This window comes from Stegodyphus dumicola, chromosome 2 (assembly GCF_044657685.1).
Source record: "Stegodyphus dumicola isolate Sdum_Otavi_A_Nest chromosome 2, ASM4465768v1".
NCBI lineage: Eukaryota > Metazoa > Arthropoda > Arachnida > Araneae > Eresidae > Stegodyphus > Stegodyphus dumicola.
The window spans coordinates 165,414,887-165,429,454 of record NC_140769.1 but is presented as its reverse complement, the minus strand read 5'-3'; the positions used below and the strand labels follow the sequence as shown (position 1 = coordinate 165,429,454).

Sequence of the window (14,568 nt, the reverse complement as noted above, 5' to 3'; positions counted from 1 at the left end):
ATAGCCTTTATACATAGCTAAAACAATTTTGTTTCAATTAGTTAAAATGTTGATTTCATTCAAATGAGTTAAACATATTGTTTATGTATACATACACAGTTATGCACTCAATTTTCTATGCTCTAGAATTTGAATTATAAATGGATGGAAAAAAAAAAAAAAAAAAAACATTTTTCCCCCTAGGCCAAGTAAAATATGATTTGCTTTTAGATATATGTGGTTTTAATTTATTTTATTAGAAAGGCATAACAAAAAGCAGCCTAGTGCAAATTTATTAAAACGTTTTAGCATTTTTCTCTTAACAGAATGCCATTATACACCAACATGAAATCTAATTAGATGGCAGCAACTCTAATAACTAAAGTTTGATGGGAGGAAAAAATTAAAACAGTATTATATATAATGCTTTATGTGTAACAATGTTATATATAATGTTTAATGTGTGCAATGCTCTGATATTACTTCAGTAAAAACAGACTGCTGTATACATATAGAGAATTGTTGTTCTATCCATGCACACAAATATCCGATTTTACTTAAAAAACAAAACAATAAAAAAGAATAGTACAAATTCAGCACTATGCATCGCCTCTGCACTGTGCACATTAAACATTTCACAGCTATTTATGACATAATTTATCCTAATGTGCTCTGACCGTTGAAAATACACATTTCCAATAAAAACACAAAATATAAAAATACATTTTTCTAACTTCATCAAGCCCTAATATATGTTATAAATGTAAACAAATAATAATATGCATTATACTGAAATTAATAAATGAGCATACACATTATACTAATTTATGTCAAAATAAAATGTCTTAATTTATTTAAAAGTATTGACTTTAGCTTAAAAATAAGTAATGCATTTTGTTTTATGTCGATAAAAATAATTAGTTTAGTTTAATTACAATAATAAAACAAGAATATATATCTAGTTTTAGGATCCTTAGAATTCAAAATTTCATTAATTCAATTGAAAGAGAAATTAATCATGCCTTTTTGCAAATAAAAATTTCAGTGTTAAGCTTTATCAAAAAGCTTATATTTTTATCGTTTTAACTATTTATTGAAATAAACATAGGAAAATTTTTCCTTACCAATACAGTAAATAATCTTAAATAATTCATATTTTGTCTCTAAAATTGTCTATACAATTATCAGTGGATCATGATACATATTTATAAATACTCAAATAGTTACTTTGCAATTAAGCTTATTCACCTGCGAATGTTTTTCCTTCTCGGCAGCCAATTGTTCTTGCACTTGTTTCACACGTAAGTTAAGAGCTTGAATATCTTGCTGCTGACGTGAAATTTTTTCTTGACTAACCTTTTCTTGGGCAGATAATTTTGTCTTTACCTGATTATATTCTTCTCTTAAATCTTTGAGCTTGGTAGTCATAGTCTGATTCTGACGCAATTCTTGATCCAGTAGCTGTTCTTTCTCTAATAAATTTTTCTTTGTGATAGCCAGTGGATCATTGGGCTGGAGGATAAAATTACATATGAAATGCTCATTAAACTTTAATATTTCAAAATATTAAAAAATATGAAAAATGTATGTGATCTAGTGATTTTAGTTATTTTTTAGATGGCAGGACTAAAACTCATTCTTGTTTTAATCATTTCTTTTCTCTGTCATTTTACTGCACACTTGAGATTTAAAACAGTGTTTTAGTGATACATCTAACAAATAAATAAAAGCAGTATATTGCATGCTTTATGATTACCAAATCATGAGTTTCTCATACATAGACAAGTATAAATAATTAACTTTACCCTTTGTGATGATCAAGCTCTAGTTTAACTAAAGCTTGACACTTTTAACTGAAAATGCAGACATCTAAGGTGATAAGCATTCTTTATTATTATAACACTAATGTTATGACTGCCGTATTTCTCAGTTTCTCAAGAAATGGTCTTACATCAATAAGCAAATCGTCTTAAGAAGGCAGTAATGAACTTACTTCTCTATTTAGATTCAATTTTTTTCATTGCACAGTATTTCCCTATTTTCACTGCATAATAATTCACAAAAATACAACGTTAAAAACAAAATTTAAAACAAATATAAATTTGAAAATTTCACTATACAAGCAACCCACAGGACATTGGCATACAATGGTTATGATATGCCAAAATAAATACACTAGAAAGAAAAACTGAGAATTTAAAAAGGAAAAGATGATAAATTTTAAAGGGTCTACACAAAGGGCATGTGTTTTAGAGTATAAAAATTTAAAGATACATAAGTATAGCTCCAGTTTATCAAGTTGTCACATTTGTCATTATTTCAAATTACTCATTTAAATTCATAAAATTGAATATTTTATGCACATTTATACTTTTAATTTATAAATTATTTGTAAATAAAAGTTAATAAATTACAAATAAGTCACTTACTTTAGTCCAGCCAGTTGAATCCTTTTGTTTGTTTAATAAAATATCTATCAATGTCTGAATTTCTTCCGTATCTAATTCTGATTCCTTAATAAGTGACAGCAGTTTGCTAGTAGTCAAAGGAATGATATCTATAAAGAATTTTACATCATAAAGTACATATGTAAATTACGAAATAACATTATACATATTCATTTAACAATTGAAAATCTCAGTATAAAATTCTCACAGAAAAACCTACAACATAACAATTTTGTTATCACTTACCTAAACACAAATTTACGATAAAGTTTACTGAATTTATTACAAAGAGTATTGAATGGTACAATTTCAGGAAATAATCTCCACGATGAACAATCTGTCTTTTCAAGATATTTACTTTACTTACTTTAAATGACTCCTTCAGAAAAATCAAAGATATTTATGCAAAATATAAAATTAAAAAATAAATAAAATGGCATTTAATTCAGAACTTGAACTCAAAATTTCAAGAGTTGAAACCTTTTTTTACAGTGAACTGCCATAGTGGATAACTGTACTTTGCTTCTCTGTTTTTAGCAAGACTCTGCTTGATGCAGCAATATCTAAAATGTAACTGTTTGGAAGCAGGCACAATTAGCGTCCCAAGTGAACTATGTCAATTCAATTAGAAATGAGTATTTAATCTGCCTCAGCTACTAAGTTTGCTCATTGCGGATCTACATTCTATACCATCAATATTGCAAAGTCTTTTTCATAATATATATATATATATATATATATATATATTCCTCTCCAAAAATAATATATAGTCATTATTTTACTGAAGCGTTATTTCATTGTATATTCCAAAAATAGGTAATCAAAAATTCATCAAAGTTTTACAAAATATGAAATACATAAAACAAATTCAAAATCTGGGCTTCCACGTGCCCATGCTCTGGTGGAAGACTATGTTATTCAAAATGTTTGAAGACTCTAAGTAGCATTGTTTTTTCGCAATACAAGAACCATACGTACATTCATGTAGATTCTGCATTATTTAACTTCTTTAAACATAATACAAGGCGATAATATTTTGTGACAACAATTTGAAAAGCAATTCGGACTTTTAAAGTGATTCGACGCAAAATGCCGTTTTGAGACTAATAACACCTTCTAGGCTAAAAATTAAACTAGTGATTTAAACAAGATTATGACCAAGCCTTTTTGGGGAAACGAATTTAAATATTTGTATCAAGACAAAATAATTTACTCAGAAGTCTAAAGAGAAACTGAAAATTGCATTGACAAATTCGACATGAAAGATGCAGAACATATATTCAGATTTAATAGTACCTTAAAAAAAGTTCAGATTTTTAACGGTCACCCAAAGGGGATTGTTAAAATTGTTTATGCTCTTGCTGAGCTCGCAGTCTACCAGTCTGCTCTTGCATTCACTCCAGCTAATTTTTAGATTTCGTTTTGGCATTTTGCATCGATTCCCTATAAACAGGAAATCGCTTTCAAATTGTTGCCACCAAATATTATCGCCCAGTGTTACATTTAAAGAAATTAAATAACGAAGAATCTGCATAAATGCATGTATGTTTCTCGCATTGTGATAAAACAACGGTACCTAGAGCCATCAAATTTCGAATAACGTAATCCTCCACCGAATATGGGCATCCGGAAGCACCAATTTGGAATTTGTTTTATTATCGATTTCATATTTTGTAACACTAATGAATTTTTCATTAACAAACTCGATGATTTCAAAGTGATCAATGGCGACACTGTACAGAGAGGGGGGGAAAAAAAAAACATTTTTATCTCCAGCATGCAAGACTGTGTATTGGAAATTCCAAAGATATGCTCATTTTAAAATTATTTTACAACATAGCTCCTGAATTGAATTTTACAATTTAAGTGCAAAGAACAATTCAATATTATTCAATAAATAAAGGTAACACACAGAACATTAAAAAATGTCCCCTTGGGCATAATGTAAAATCTAAAAGCTTCATTTTTCCAAATGAAAATCTGATAGCTTTCAGATTTTTGTTTATGTTCGTTTTTAGTCCAAAGGGACTTTGTCCCCTGAAGGACTATTGTTTTCGTTTCATGATTTTGAGTTGAAAACTTAAAAATGCTGTATAACTTTTCAAATCGATGCCACTAAATACTATCATCCTTTATTATATTTGAAAAAATTAAATAATGAAGAATCTGCATAAATGTATGTATGTTTCTCATATTGTGATAAAACAATGGTATCTAGAGCCATCCAATTTTGAACGACGTAATCCTCCTACAAATATGAGCATGTGGAAGTTAAACTTTGAAATTTGGAATGTTTTTATGATCGATTTCATATTTTGTAAAATTTTAATGAATTTTTGAGTAATTAACTCAACGATTTAAAAGCGGGCGATGGCAACACTCTACGCGGGGGAAAAGAAAAAAAAACCTTTCTATCTGCAGCGCGCAGAACTGTGTATCGGAAATTCTTAAGATATGCTCGTTTTTAAAATTATTTTGCGGCATTGCTGTTGAACTGAATTTTATGGTTTAAGTGAAAAGACCAAACTCTGCTAACTCAGAAACAAGAGATGGTGAGCAAAGAAGCTGGGCAGGTATTTGTACTGATTTTAGACTTACAAAAAAAAAAAAAATCTTTTTTTTAAAAAAAGGAAGAAAGTGATGTTTTTTAATTGATTTTACTATCCATATACTTATAAAAATTAGTAAATGTTTAAAAGGTAAAAATGATATACGGAAAATACTGTATCTGTATTAAATAGTATCGTATACAATTTTAAATGACAAGATAATAAAAATCATTTTTATAGCAAAGCACAGCATAAGCTAGGAAATACTGGCTACACAATCATGCATGCATATTTGTGTTTATAGTCACCATTGCTGAAGGGAACCTTGTTTCAATATGTTACACAGGTCTCTTCTTTTAAATTTATAAATTAAGAAATGTTTACGGCACAAAGGTCTTTAATCCAGATGTCTGTAATCTGGAATGATCTATAATCCGGACCTTAAAGCTACAAACTTTCTGCGCATGCATTTACGCATGCGCGTTTAATTTATAACGGACGGTATAAGCTAGGCTAAAATTATCTAAATATCTATTTCAGTTAATGTTGCAGATTGAGTTGTTCCTTAATCTTCTAATTGGATCCGGCTTATTATTTTTTGCAGACTGTTGAGCAATTTTATAAAAAGCAAGCTTGACCTTTCGATTATGTCAAAAAGAGTTTCCGATTCTGGAGCTGCCAAAGGATCTACAAAACAAAAGTATGTTTCGATGTCCATCCAACAAAAAGTGGAATTGCTGCAAAAAAATGGATAAAGGCATGAAGAAAGTGACAGAGAGGTTAGTGAAAACGAAAAAATTTCGATTGACAAGTTAGTCGGTATTCTTGACATAGCAATTACAGGACTTGAACAGCGGAACTTTGTAACTGAACAAGAAATTATGTCTGTTTATAGAATTAAAGAGAAAGTATTAGCACATAAAACGAACTTAACTTTCATTGAAATAAATGTTTAATAAAGTAAACAAATAAATATTAAAGTTTTTTTTGGTAAATTTTGATACCCTTTAGATCATAATTGCTCTTTATTTCATAAATTACAGTTTCATATTTTTAATTTTATAATTTCTGCATGCCATCTTACCAGATTTAAATTGATGATCTATAATCTGGAAAAACCCCTAATCCGGAATTGCCGAAGTCCCAACGAGTCCAGATTAAAGACTTTGTACTGTATTAAATCTACATTATAAAATTAGTTTGCAATAAATTGTACATGTTGAATCTGCGGGAGGGAATAAGTATAATGCCAACATATGAATAAACAAATTAAAATTCATTAAAGCACCTACCTTTGTCAACTTGTTCTTTCTTTTTCTTTTTGCCAGCTGTCACAGTTGGAGCAGATACAGCTTGAACTGCATTACTAACTGATACACTTTCAACAATTTCTTCTACTTTGGGTTTCAGAACCTCAGCTGCTTTTGGTTCAGTTTTAATCTTTTCAGTTTCTTTGACTACTGGTAATGCATCTTTCTTTTTCTCTGACACAGTTTTTTCAGGCACGACGGCATCTACTTTCTTTGGTTTATCAGCATTCAGAGGTGTAGCACTAGGAATATTTCCTTTAGATTTACTTTTTTGCTTTACTGGTTTAGTTTCTTTTGGCTCTATAATTTCAATAGGAGCAACATCTTCATTATTCTCCTGAATTGATACCTTTTCAGGCACTACTTCTTGTTCCACTTTTTCCTTACTCTTTTTACCCCAAGTCTTCTTAAATTTTTTCTCTTTCTTGCTCTTTTCTAATTTTTGCTGTAATTCTTCTTCAATGCTGCGTCGTTTCTGCTCCTCAATAACTTCTTCGAATGACTTTTCAGCAATGCTATATGTATAGATCAAGTAAACAAGGATAACTACAGCAACAGGAACTCCAACACCTATAACAGTAGATAGGCCAATAGAAAGCAATTCTATCGCCATGACAGTGTGATTTTTAAGTTTTTTTTCTATAATGCTGCTTGGTAATTTCCTTTAAATCTAATTTAAATAAAAAAAAAAAAGTATATATATAACCAATCTTAATACTATCAAAATATAAAGTTTCAAAATGCAATTTTGTATTTACATAAATTGTCACAACCAACCAAAACATAAACCAAAATAAGTAATAATCAAAGCAAGTAATGCATTGCATGAGGATTGCTTAAACACAAGCAACCTTTATACACTTTAATAATACAGGCATATTATTAAACAGATCTCGCTAATGCTCACTAATGTTACCAATACTCACTGTTACTGCTAATGCTGGCCTATAGTCAGTCAGCCCAACCCCACAGAATACCTCATGGCAATACGCCCAAATATACGCCTGTTATTTGGCAACCAGCCTTGAGCACCTTACAGTGCGATTTAGCTTAGTTCCGTTCCCAATTTTCAGCTCGCCACATATTTAAAGTGCTCCCATGCTGCACAGGCATTATACATTTACAAACATCCATGCCTTCTCTTGAATCCAGCCCTTCAAGCACGGATAGTGAGTTTGTGCAATTCTTTGATCTGTTATTTCAGATATGTGTAGGAGCAATTTTTGGGCCAAAAATTACCGCTTCACAATGCCAAAACAACAAGTCAAAGAATTGCACAAACTCAGTGTCCACATACTGCCAAAAAACAGCAGTTATCACCAAAGGGCACCCGTAAATATATTTTTACATAAATATTTTTTGAAAGCTAGCATTTATGCGACCCAAGAAAAATCCATTCCAGCCAGCTCGGTTAGCTATTACAAGTTAAGCCAGGACAATGGTTACAAAATGGTAAATGAAAGATATTTTAAGTGACTGGCATGGGTGTTTGTAAATATATAGTGTCACTTCAATATGAGCATGTATTTTTCTCATTTTTTCCCCCTCTAATGGCATAAAGAACACTAATATACACAGTACTAATGCAGAATGCATGTGCAGGTTTCTAATAGTACACATATGAAAACTAGTTTTTGACAACCGTTTCACTTGAACATTCAGTTTTCTCAATTTCAATTATACTTTTATGGCAGAAATATTCTGGGGGGAAAGTGTACTTAAAATATTTTTAATTTCACTTGCATAAGGTCTTGTATTTATTCTCAATACTTTTCCGCTCCCAAATCGTTTTGTGAAAGTTATTTGAAGTATAGGTATTCATTTTAAACACTTGCGCTAAAAAGACGTGCCACGCACGTCGAGATGCTTGTCTCAAACCGCACGCAAAAATTAAAATAACGTGGTGCAGACGTCGCCTAACAACGAGTTGTTTATTTCTCGAGTTACAGCTTTAGATTGCACTCGCAGACACGAAGCGGCGTAAATGAGACACCTTACCGCTTGTTATATTGTAGCACACGGCACCGCAACCGTGAAGTTTAGTCGTAACGCAAGTGGTTAAATAATCTGTACTCATTATTCTAAGAAAGTTCTAAACTTTTTCTAAGACTTAATACTGCCAAACAAAAAATATTATATTGCTCATGTGTACAGATATTCTCAAATATAAAGATAGAAAAATTAAAATAAAAAAGAATACAAGCTATAAAATATGAAATAACATATTTTGAAGTAATGCAGACGAGACATTAAAAAGATACAACAGAACAAATACAGTGAAGCTTTACTAAAATAAAAATATATTTTATGGTATTCTTTTGTTTTCGGGACTGGATTAAACACATGCATGCATATGTTTATGTATACATGCATATATGCACTTGCCTACATACATTTCTGAAACTGGTCCTGATCATAGAAGAGTACCAATTTTACATCTGAATATCCGATAGACAGGTGTGATAAAATTATTGATAAACAAGCATAATTTATAAACAATAAAATTTAATCTTAAATATAAACAAGTTCTTGTGAATATCATTTGTAATAAAAATTATAAGATAGATCAAACTATATATTTTTGCTTCAATTTAAAAAATCAAGTGTGCAAAATGTATCCAAGCGTTATGCTTACTAACGCAATGCATGAGAAAAAACAAAAATTAACAATGGCACTGCAATGAGGACATTTATTCATATCTATGATTAGAGATGGAAAAAATCTGTACAGCCACCTCTAAATGTAGGCTACCTCTTTTGAAAGGCAAGAAGACTTAACCCAACACTTTAAAATGATTATTGTTTTTTATAGCTCACATAGAAAAAGGCAATGAAAATACACTTATCCTGTTCCATCCCTGAATTAGCCTGGTCCATTCAGAAGTACAGTAAATGAAATTACAGCAAAAAGTGTGTAAAGAAAAAGCAGTTGGGGGAATAAATCTAGTCTCTTAAGTGTCAACACAAAATTTTAACAGATGTGTGCAGTGTTTTTATTTTAAAAATGGATAGCATCTGAACATTCAATAATTAATGATCTTCCCAAAGGTCAAATTCTTTTAAAAATTTGGGCTACACATACATAGGAAAACTTCCATATTATTCCATCACCAAAAATCTTTAATTTAGAGTAATACCATTATTTTTCAGTACATCCGATATACTGTAGATCTGTTTCAAGATGTAATATAAAGCAGATTTCAAACAATCAAATTTACTTAATTACTTAAATCAGCACAACCAACTAGCAGAGAGTACCAGGGCTGTAATTTTTAATAATTTGTAAATGACAACATTTAATATTTAGCAACTTGTAATTGGCAGCACTTTTGGAGATATAAAAATAGAACTGTGCTGGTATTGCAGTTCATGTTGCTTTTACTATGTTCGAACTTTATTTCCAAAAGTACAAAAAAACTTCCATTTTTCGAACTCCGACTCCTCGACCAATCTTAATGCCGGACACTGATCACGTGTTTCTGCTCTTCTAGACTCACCCAGAAGCTTAGACTTTCATTTCGCCTCTCGCCGCCATTGATATAATCACCCACGATATGCAATTTAGCAAAACTTATTTTACGAGTTCTCTCATTTATTGATCTCGCCTTCGGGCATGGTGTATTTGTAAATACACCTCTTAAATTTTTAACTTTATGGCCTATGGTATAATGATAACTGGTAAGAGCTCCTAGTAGCTAAAGCCAGCAGTAAAGATATGATCCAAGATATTGCAGTTCTCCTGGTCATAACTAGTCTAAGTCTATTGCAGTTCTCTGTAATATAATATATTCTGTGATTACATATAAATAGTTTCTGAAAGCTAAAAGTGCACCCTCATCATTTTATGTATGACCCTCATGAATTAAGTTTAACAGGGACCAGCTCAAAGACAATATTAGTCTATATCTCCTATACTTGGAGGGTATCACCAGGGCTGGTGTTATACATTTTGCCAGACGGTACAACTCCAGAATTCTGCTGCCTGGTTCTTTCCCAAATTTAAAAAATTTTGGCCACCCCTAGATTCTGCCACAACGGTTGCACATGCGCTGGCCTTGGGAATCAGTTAAGTTGTGCTCGCGAGTAATGCCTAATAATGGTATATTCTGCTTTGAATTATTAGTACATTTAATTTATATGGAGTGCAAACTAAGGTGATAACTCACATCGAAAATGCTGGAAATAATCAAAATCAAGGTTAAAGAAAGACAATTTTTGTTATAAAAAAAGATTATTTTTATCATTTTATTATAACTGACTTTTGCCTTCCTGATGTATATATATTTCTGTCCTTTCATCTGATAGCTATACAGACAGTAGACATAGAATACATAGAAATGCAGAGTTAATAATATACATACAGGTGAGATACAAGTCTGCTCACCTGTTACTTAAGTTGGTTTGGTTTATTAGATTACAGCAAAGCACTCGAGGGCTATCTGCCTTAAGGGAAGGATGCCTTCGTGGAGGACATTTTAAGGGAAACTGGCTCGTATACACGTTACACATGGCAAAAACCACGAAAACACCCAAGCAGCCAGCCCGTTTGCGGGATTTGAACCTCGGATCGAACTACCAGTGTTCAGCGACATTACCGCTCGGCCGCTGGCGAGCTCTGTTACTTAAGTTGAAAGAGAATGTAAAACTACACTTCATATATCTAGATTTTATATGAATGTAGAATCATATGAACTCAATATGTAAGGATCTATTCATTAAAATAGATTTTTAAAAAGTTATGAAACTATTTTAAGCAAGATATGTCAAAAAAATGTCATAAGGATTCAGAAAATAATATTTATTAATTAAATTTACATTACGTTATACCACATTAGCAACTGTTTCATTTGAATGTACAGAAAATCGCATTTCCAATCAATCAATACATCATCCAACATGAGATATTATAACTATTATTTTTTAAGGTAAACAGAAGAAAATCTTCCAAAAACCACATTCAAATTTATAATTTTTCCCACCTCATTCTTATATACTTGAGATAATATTCTATTTGAAAAAAAAAATGTATTAGCATTTTACAACGTCAGAAAATAAAAAATTTAACATTTTAAAGGACTTTTCCAATACTTTTTTTATACTATATACTTTTTGAACTGATAAAATATACCGAGCTATATTAATTTTATTCAAAAAATTATATATGCAAGACACATTCAAGGGATTCTAATACATATTAAACTACTGCGACAATAGGGTTCTTAAACTTATCGGCGCCAGACTAAAAATCCCGCATACCTAACAACCAGCTGGACGCACCCACGTAAGTCCAACGTGGCCAAGGCCAGATGAGAAGCCTGTGACTTGCCACGTTACAGAGCCAAGCCGCCATAGTTGTCTCAATATCCTGACCCACTGATACTATTTTCACGAATTTCCATCACCATTGTTTGCGGTAATCGAAAAATTATTTCAGTATCTAAGGCACAAACAGTTGGATTTAATTTTCTTTCCTATAAACACTAACTAGATCAGGCAACGAATGGAAAGTCTAGCATTATACCGGGATGTACATTTAAAGATAAATTTTATATAGTATAGTTATTAAAGATAAATAACATGGATAACAAAGATTCTGTTCAGTGCTTGATCACATGTAAAGCATTAAAATTATAGCGGTTATCAGTTACAATATTTGAAACATCCACATGCGAAACTGAAAGATATAAGAAACAAACATATTTTTTTAAATTTTCAGACATATGACAGGTAAATATAACTTACCTTTAAATTATAAACTAATTTAGTCCGCAAATAAACTTTTGAATCGATTTATTAATAGTAATTTACAAATTAAAAAGCTACATTCCGCCAAGCAACGAATAAGGAAGGGGTACTAACACTTGTGAGACGATGATACTGATGTCGCTCTCATAACTCATTGCGGAAAGGTTAATGCCGTATGAAAAAACATGGTACTTCCCGATTGGAGAGCGAAAGTCACATGGCTCTCAGAAGGGATGTTATTGGCCTTTAATGTGTCTCGGTGATAGTGACAACTTTGACAGTGCAGAGTCCCCCTCCCCCTGTTTTCTAACTGCGAGCGTGCATATTGAAAGACGAGCTAGGCCTTTTTTTAATAAAAGAGATTTTTTTTAATTTTCATCAGGGGAGTCGCTCATAAATAAATGTACTTATAAAGAAAACTGAACGCTTTTGTGACAGTTGGAAAAAATAACAGTTATTTAATTCTACTTATTTTGCCCTCTCAACATTTTTTTTTTCTTTTTTTATTCTCTTTTTTTTTAATGACTTTAATTTCTCAAAATATACTATACAATATATGCTTATTTTATTTTGCTAAAAAGTAATAAACATTTTTATTATTTTTATATTTATTTTAAAATATTTTAAATGAAGTGGAATATATCTCATCATTTACAAATGTTTTATTTTAAATACCTGCTTTGTATAAGGGATTTCTCCCCTTCCCGAACTGTATGGCCGAAAGGCTATAGTTAGCTAGGGATCAACAGTGGCTGCTGAACACTCTTAGTTCGCCAGTGTTTCCAGGGAAAAGGTTGGTTTAATTTTGTTTTTCTTTGTGTTTAATAATAAACAGGCATGAACTTCCTCTATACAGCTCTCGACTACATCATTGGGAAGGAGACCACGAATGCTTTGTCATAATTAATCTAAAATTGCGTCAGTTAGATAATTATTGCAAGTTGATGACAATAATATTAATGATAAAAAAAGCATTATAAAAATCAGCTAGTGTTTCTCAATTAATTCTTTTCAATTTACACTCATTAAAAGAACCGCCCACGCGGTATAGTGGTTAGGGTAGCCGACAGCGATACAAAGGGCCTGCGTTCAAATCCTGAAGAAGGCATGATTTTAACTGTCCGTTCCTTCAGAGGAGGCACAGGTGGCCCACCTATTAGGTGCCTCCATAATAAAGTGATCACATTTTGTGGCCTACGCAGTGGCCAAGCCGAATGGCGGCTGACGGCCCCCCATTGGTTTAAAGAAAAACTCATTAAAATAGGCCACTAAGCCCTGATTAGCCTAGGTACCAGTACCGGTCCGCCACGCGGTGCAATCACTTCCATTACTGGAACCTGCGCCCACTAGCTCCCTAAATTTTACAAATAATGCCGTCCAGGGCAGCTGCATCTGTTGCACATGCTCTGACGCCGCCCCTGCTAGATACTAATGCATAACTGCTGATAGTGAAATGAGGAGCTGTTTTCAGAAAAATCATAAGGAAAATTAAATGCCGATTTTTCTTAACACCGGGAAAAATGCCATATTTTTATTACATGTTGTATTGCTTTTAACTATGAAATTGGATGCTGAGAAACCATAAAAGAACACCGTGTCTAGGACCCCACCCTACCTCAGTCTGCTTTTGGAAACCATCACTGGCCAAGTGAATAAAGTACCTGTGGTAATGTCATTCTAGTTTCGCATCTTAGTTATGGAAAGAGCTGTCTGCGTTCACCTTTCGTAATTTTTATCGTGCGATGCAAATCATCTTCCGTGGAAAAATCTTTCCTGAAATTACCTCCACATCTATTACTACAAAGAAATCAATAGTTTTTGATAATTTACAGTAATGATAAATAATAATGATATATTTTAATAATAATACATTTTAAAAGTATTACATTTTAATAATAAATTTATAACACATAATAATGATAATTTTTTACTTTTTTAATTATTTACAAGTTTGCATTACATATCGTTAATTGTATTATGATTTCAAATGCATTATTTATTAATTTATCTATTAATTTGTTTAAATGATTCTCTGCTACTAAAGTGAAACTAAATATCCTCACTGCACTACAAATTTATCAATAATTTCTGCTTCATTTTCACGGATGTCTGACAAACGAATAGAAAAGCAAGTCCTTTCAATCCGACTTCGAAAATGGTATTCTTCACATATTTTTTCCCAGATGTCTGGGAGTGAGAAAAAGCATTATTTTTTCGGTAGTAGTAGACATATTTTAATTATATTCATATACATGATTAACATTTTTAGCAGTCTGTAAATACTCAGATGTTGTTGTTTCAAATATTTATATATTATATTTAAATATTTATCCTTTTCTTTCGGGAGAAGGGAATACCCCATCGGCTCTTAAACGATACCTTGATAGATTTTTATTCCCTCTTATATGGTGATTTAATTTGGAAAAAAATGTATCACGTGACGATAATAAGTTGCATAGTTCGTTGTACTTTTTGTTACAATACCGATTGCAGGTCCCCCCCCCATTACGAATTCGAATTCTAATCATTGGAACTTTG

The 14,568-nt window shown here is 31.6% G+C and overlaps 1 protein-coding gene across 2 annotated transcripts in view; it reads right to left on the bottom strand.

Moving 5' to 3' along the window:
* Window positions 1-12,186, bottom strand: part of LOC118192602 (uncharacterized) — a 56,347-nt gene extending 44,161 nt beyond the window's left edge. For both annotated transcript variants that reach the window (XM_035363598.2, XM_035363599.2), the window contains exons 1-4: window positions 12,028-12,186; window positions 6,268-6,955; window positions 2,409-2,536; window positions 1,228-1,491 (exon numbers count right to left, since the gene is read on the bottom strand). In XM_035363598.2, coding sequence (XP_035219489.2) covers window positions 1,228-1,491; window positions 2,409-2,536; window positions 6,268-6,898 — 1,023 coding nt within the window. In that variant the 5' untranslated portion in view covers window positions 6,899-6,955; window positions 12,028-12,186. The remainder of the gene's footprint in view (window positions 1-1,227; window positions 1,492-2,408; window positions 2,537-6,267; window positions 6,956-12,027) is intronic.
* Window positions 12,187-14,568: the final 2,382 nt, after the last annotated feature.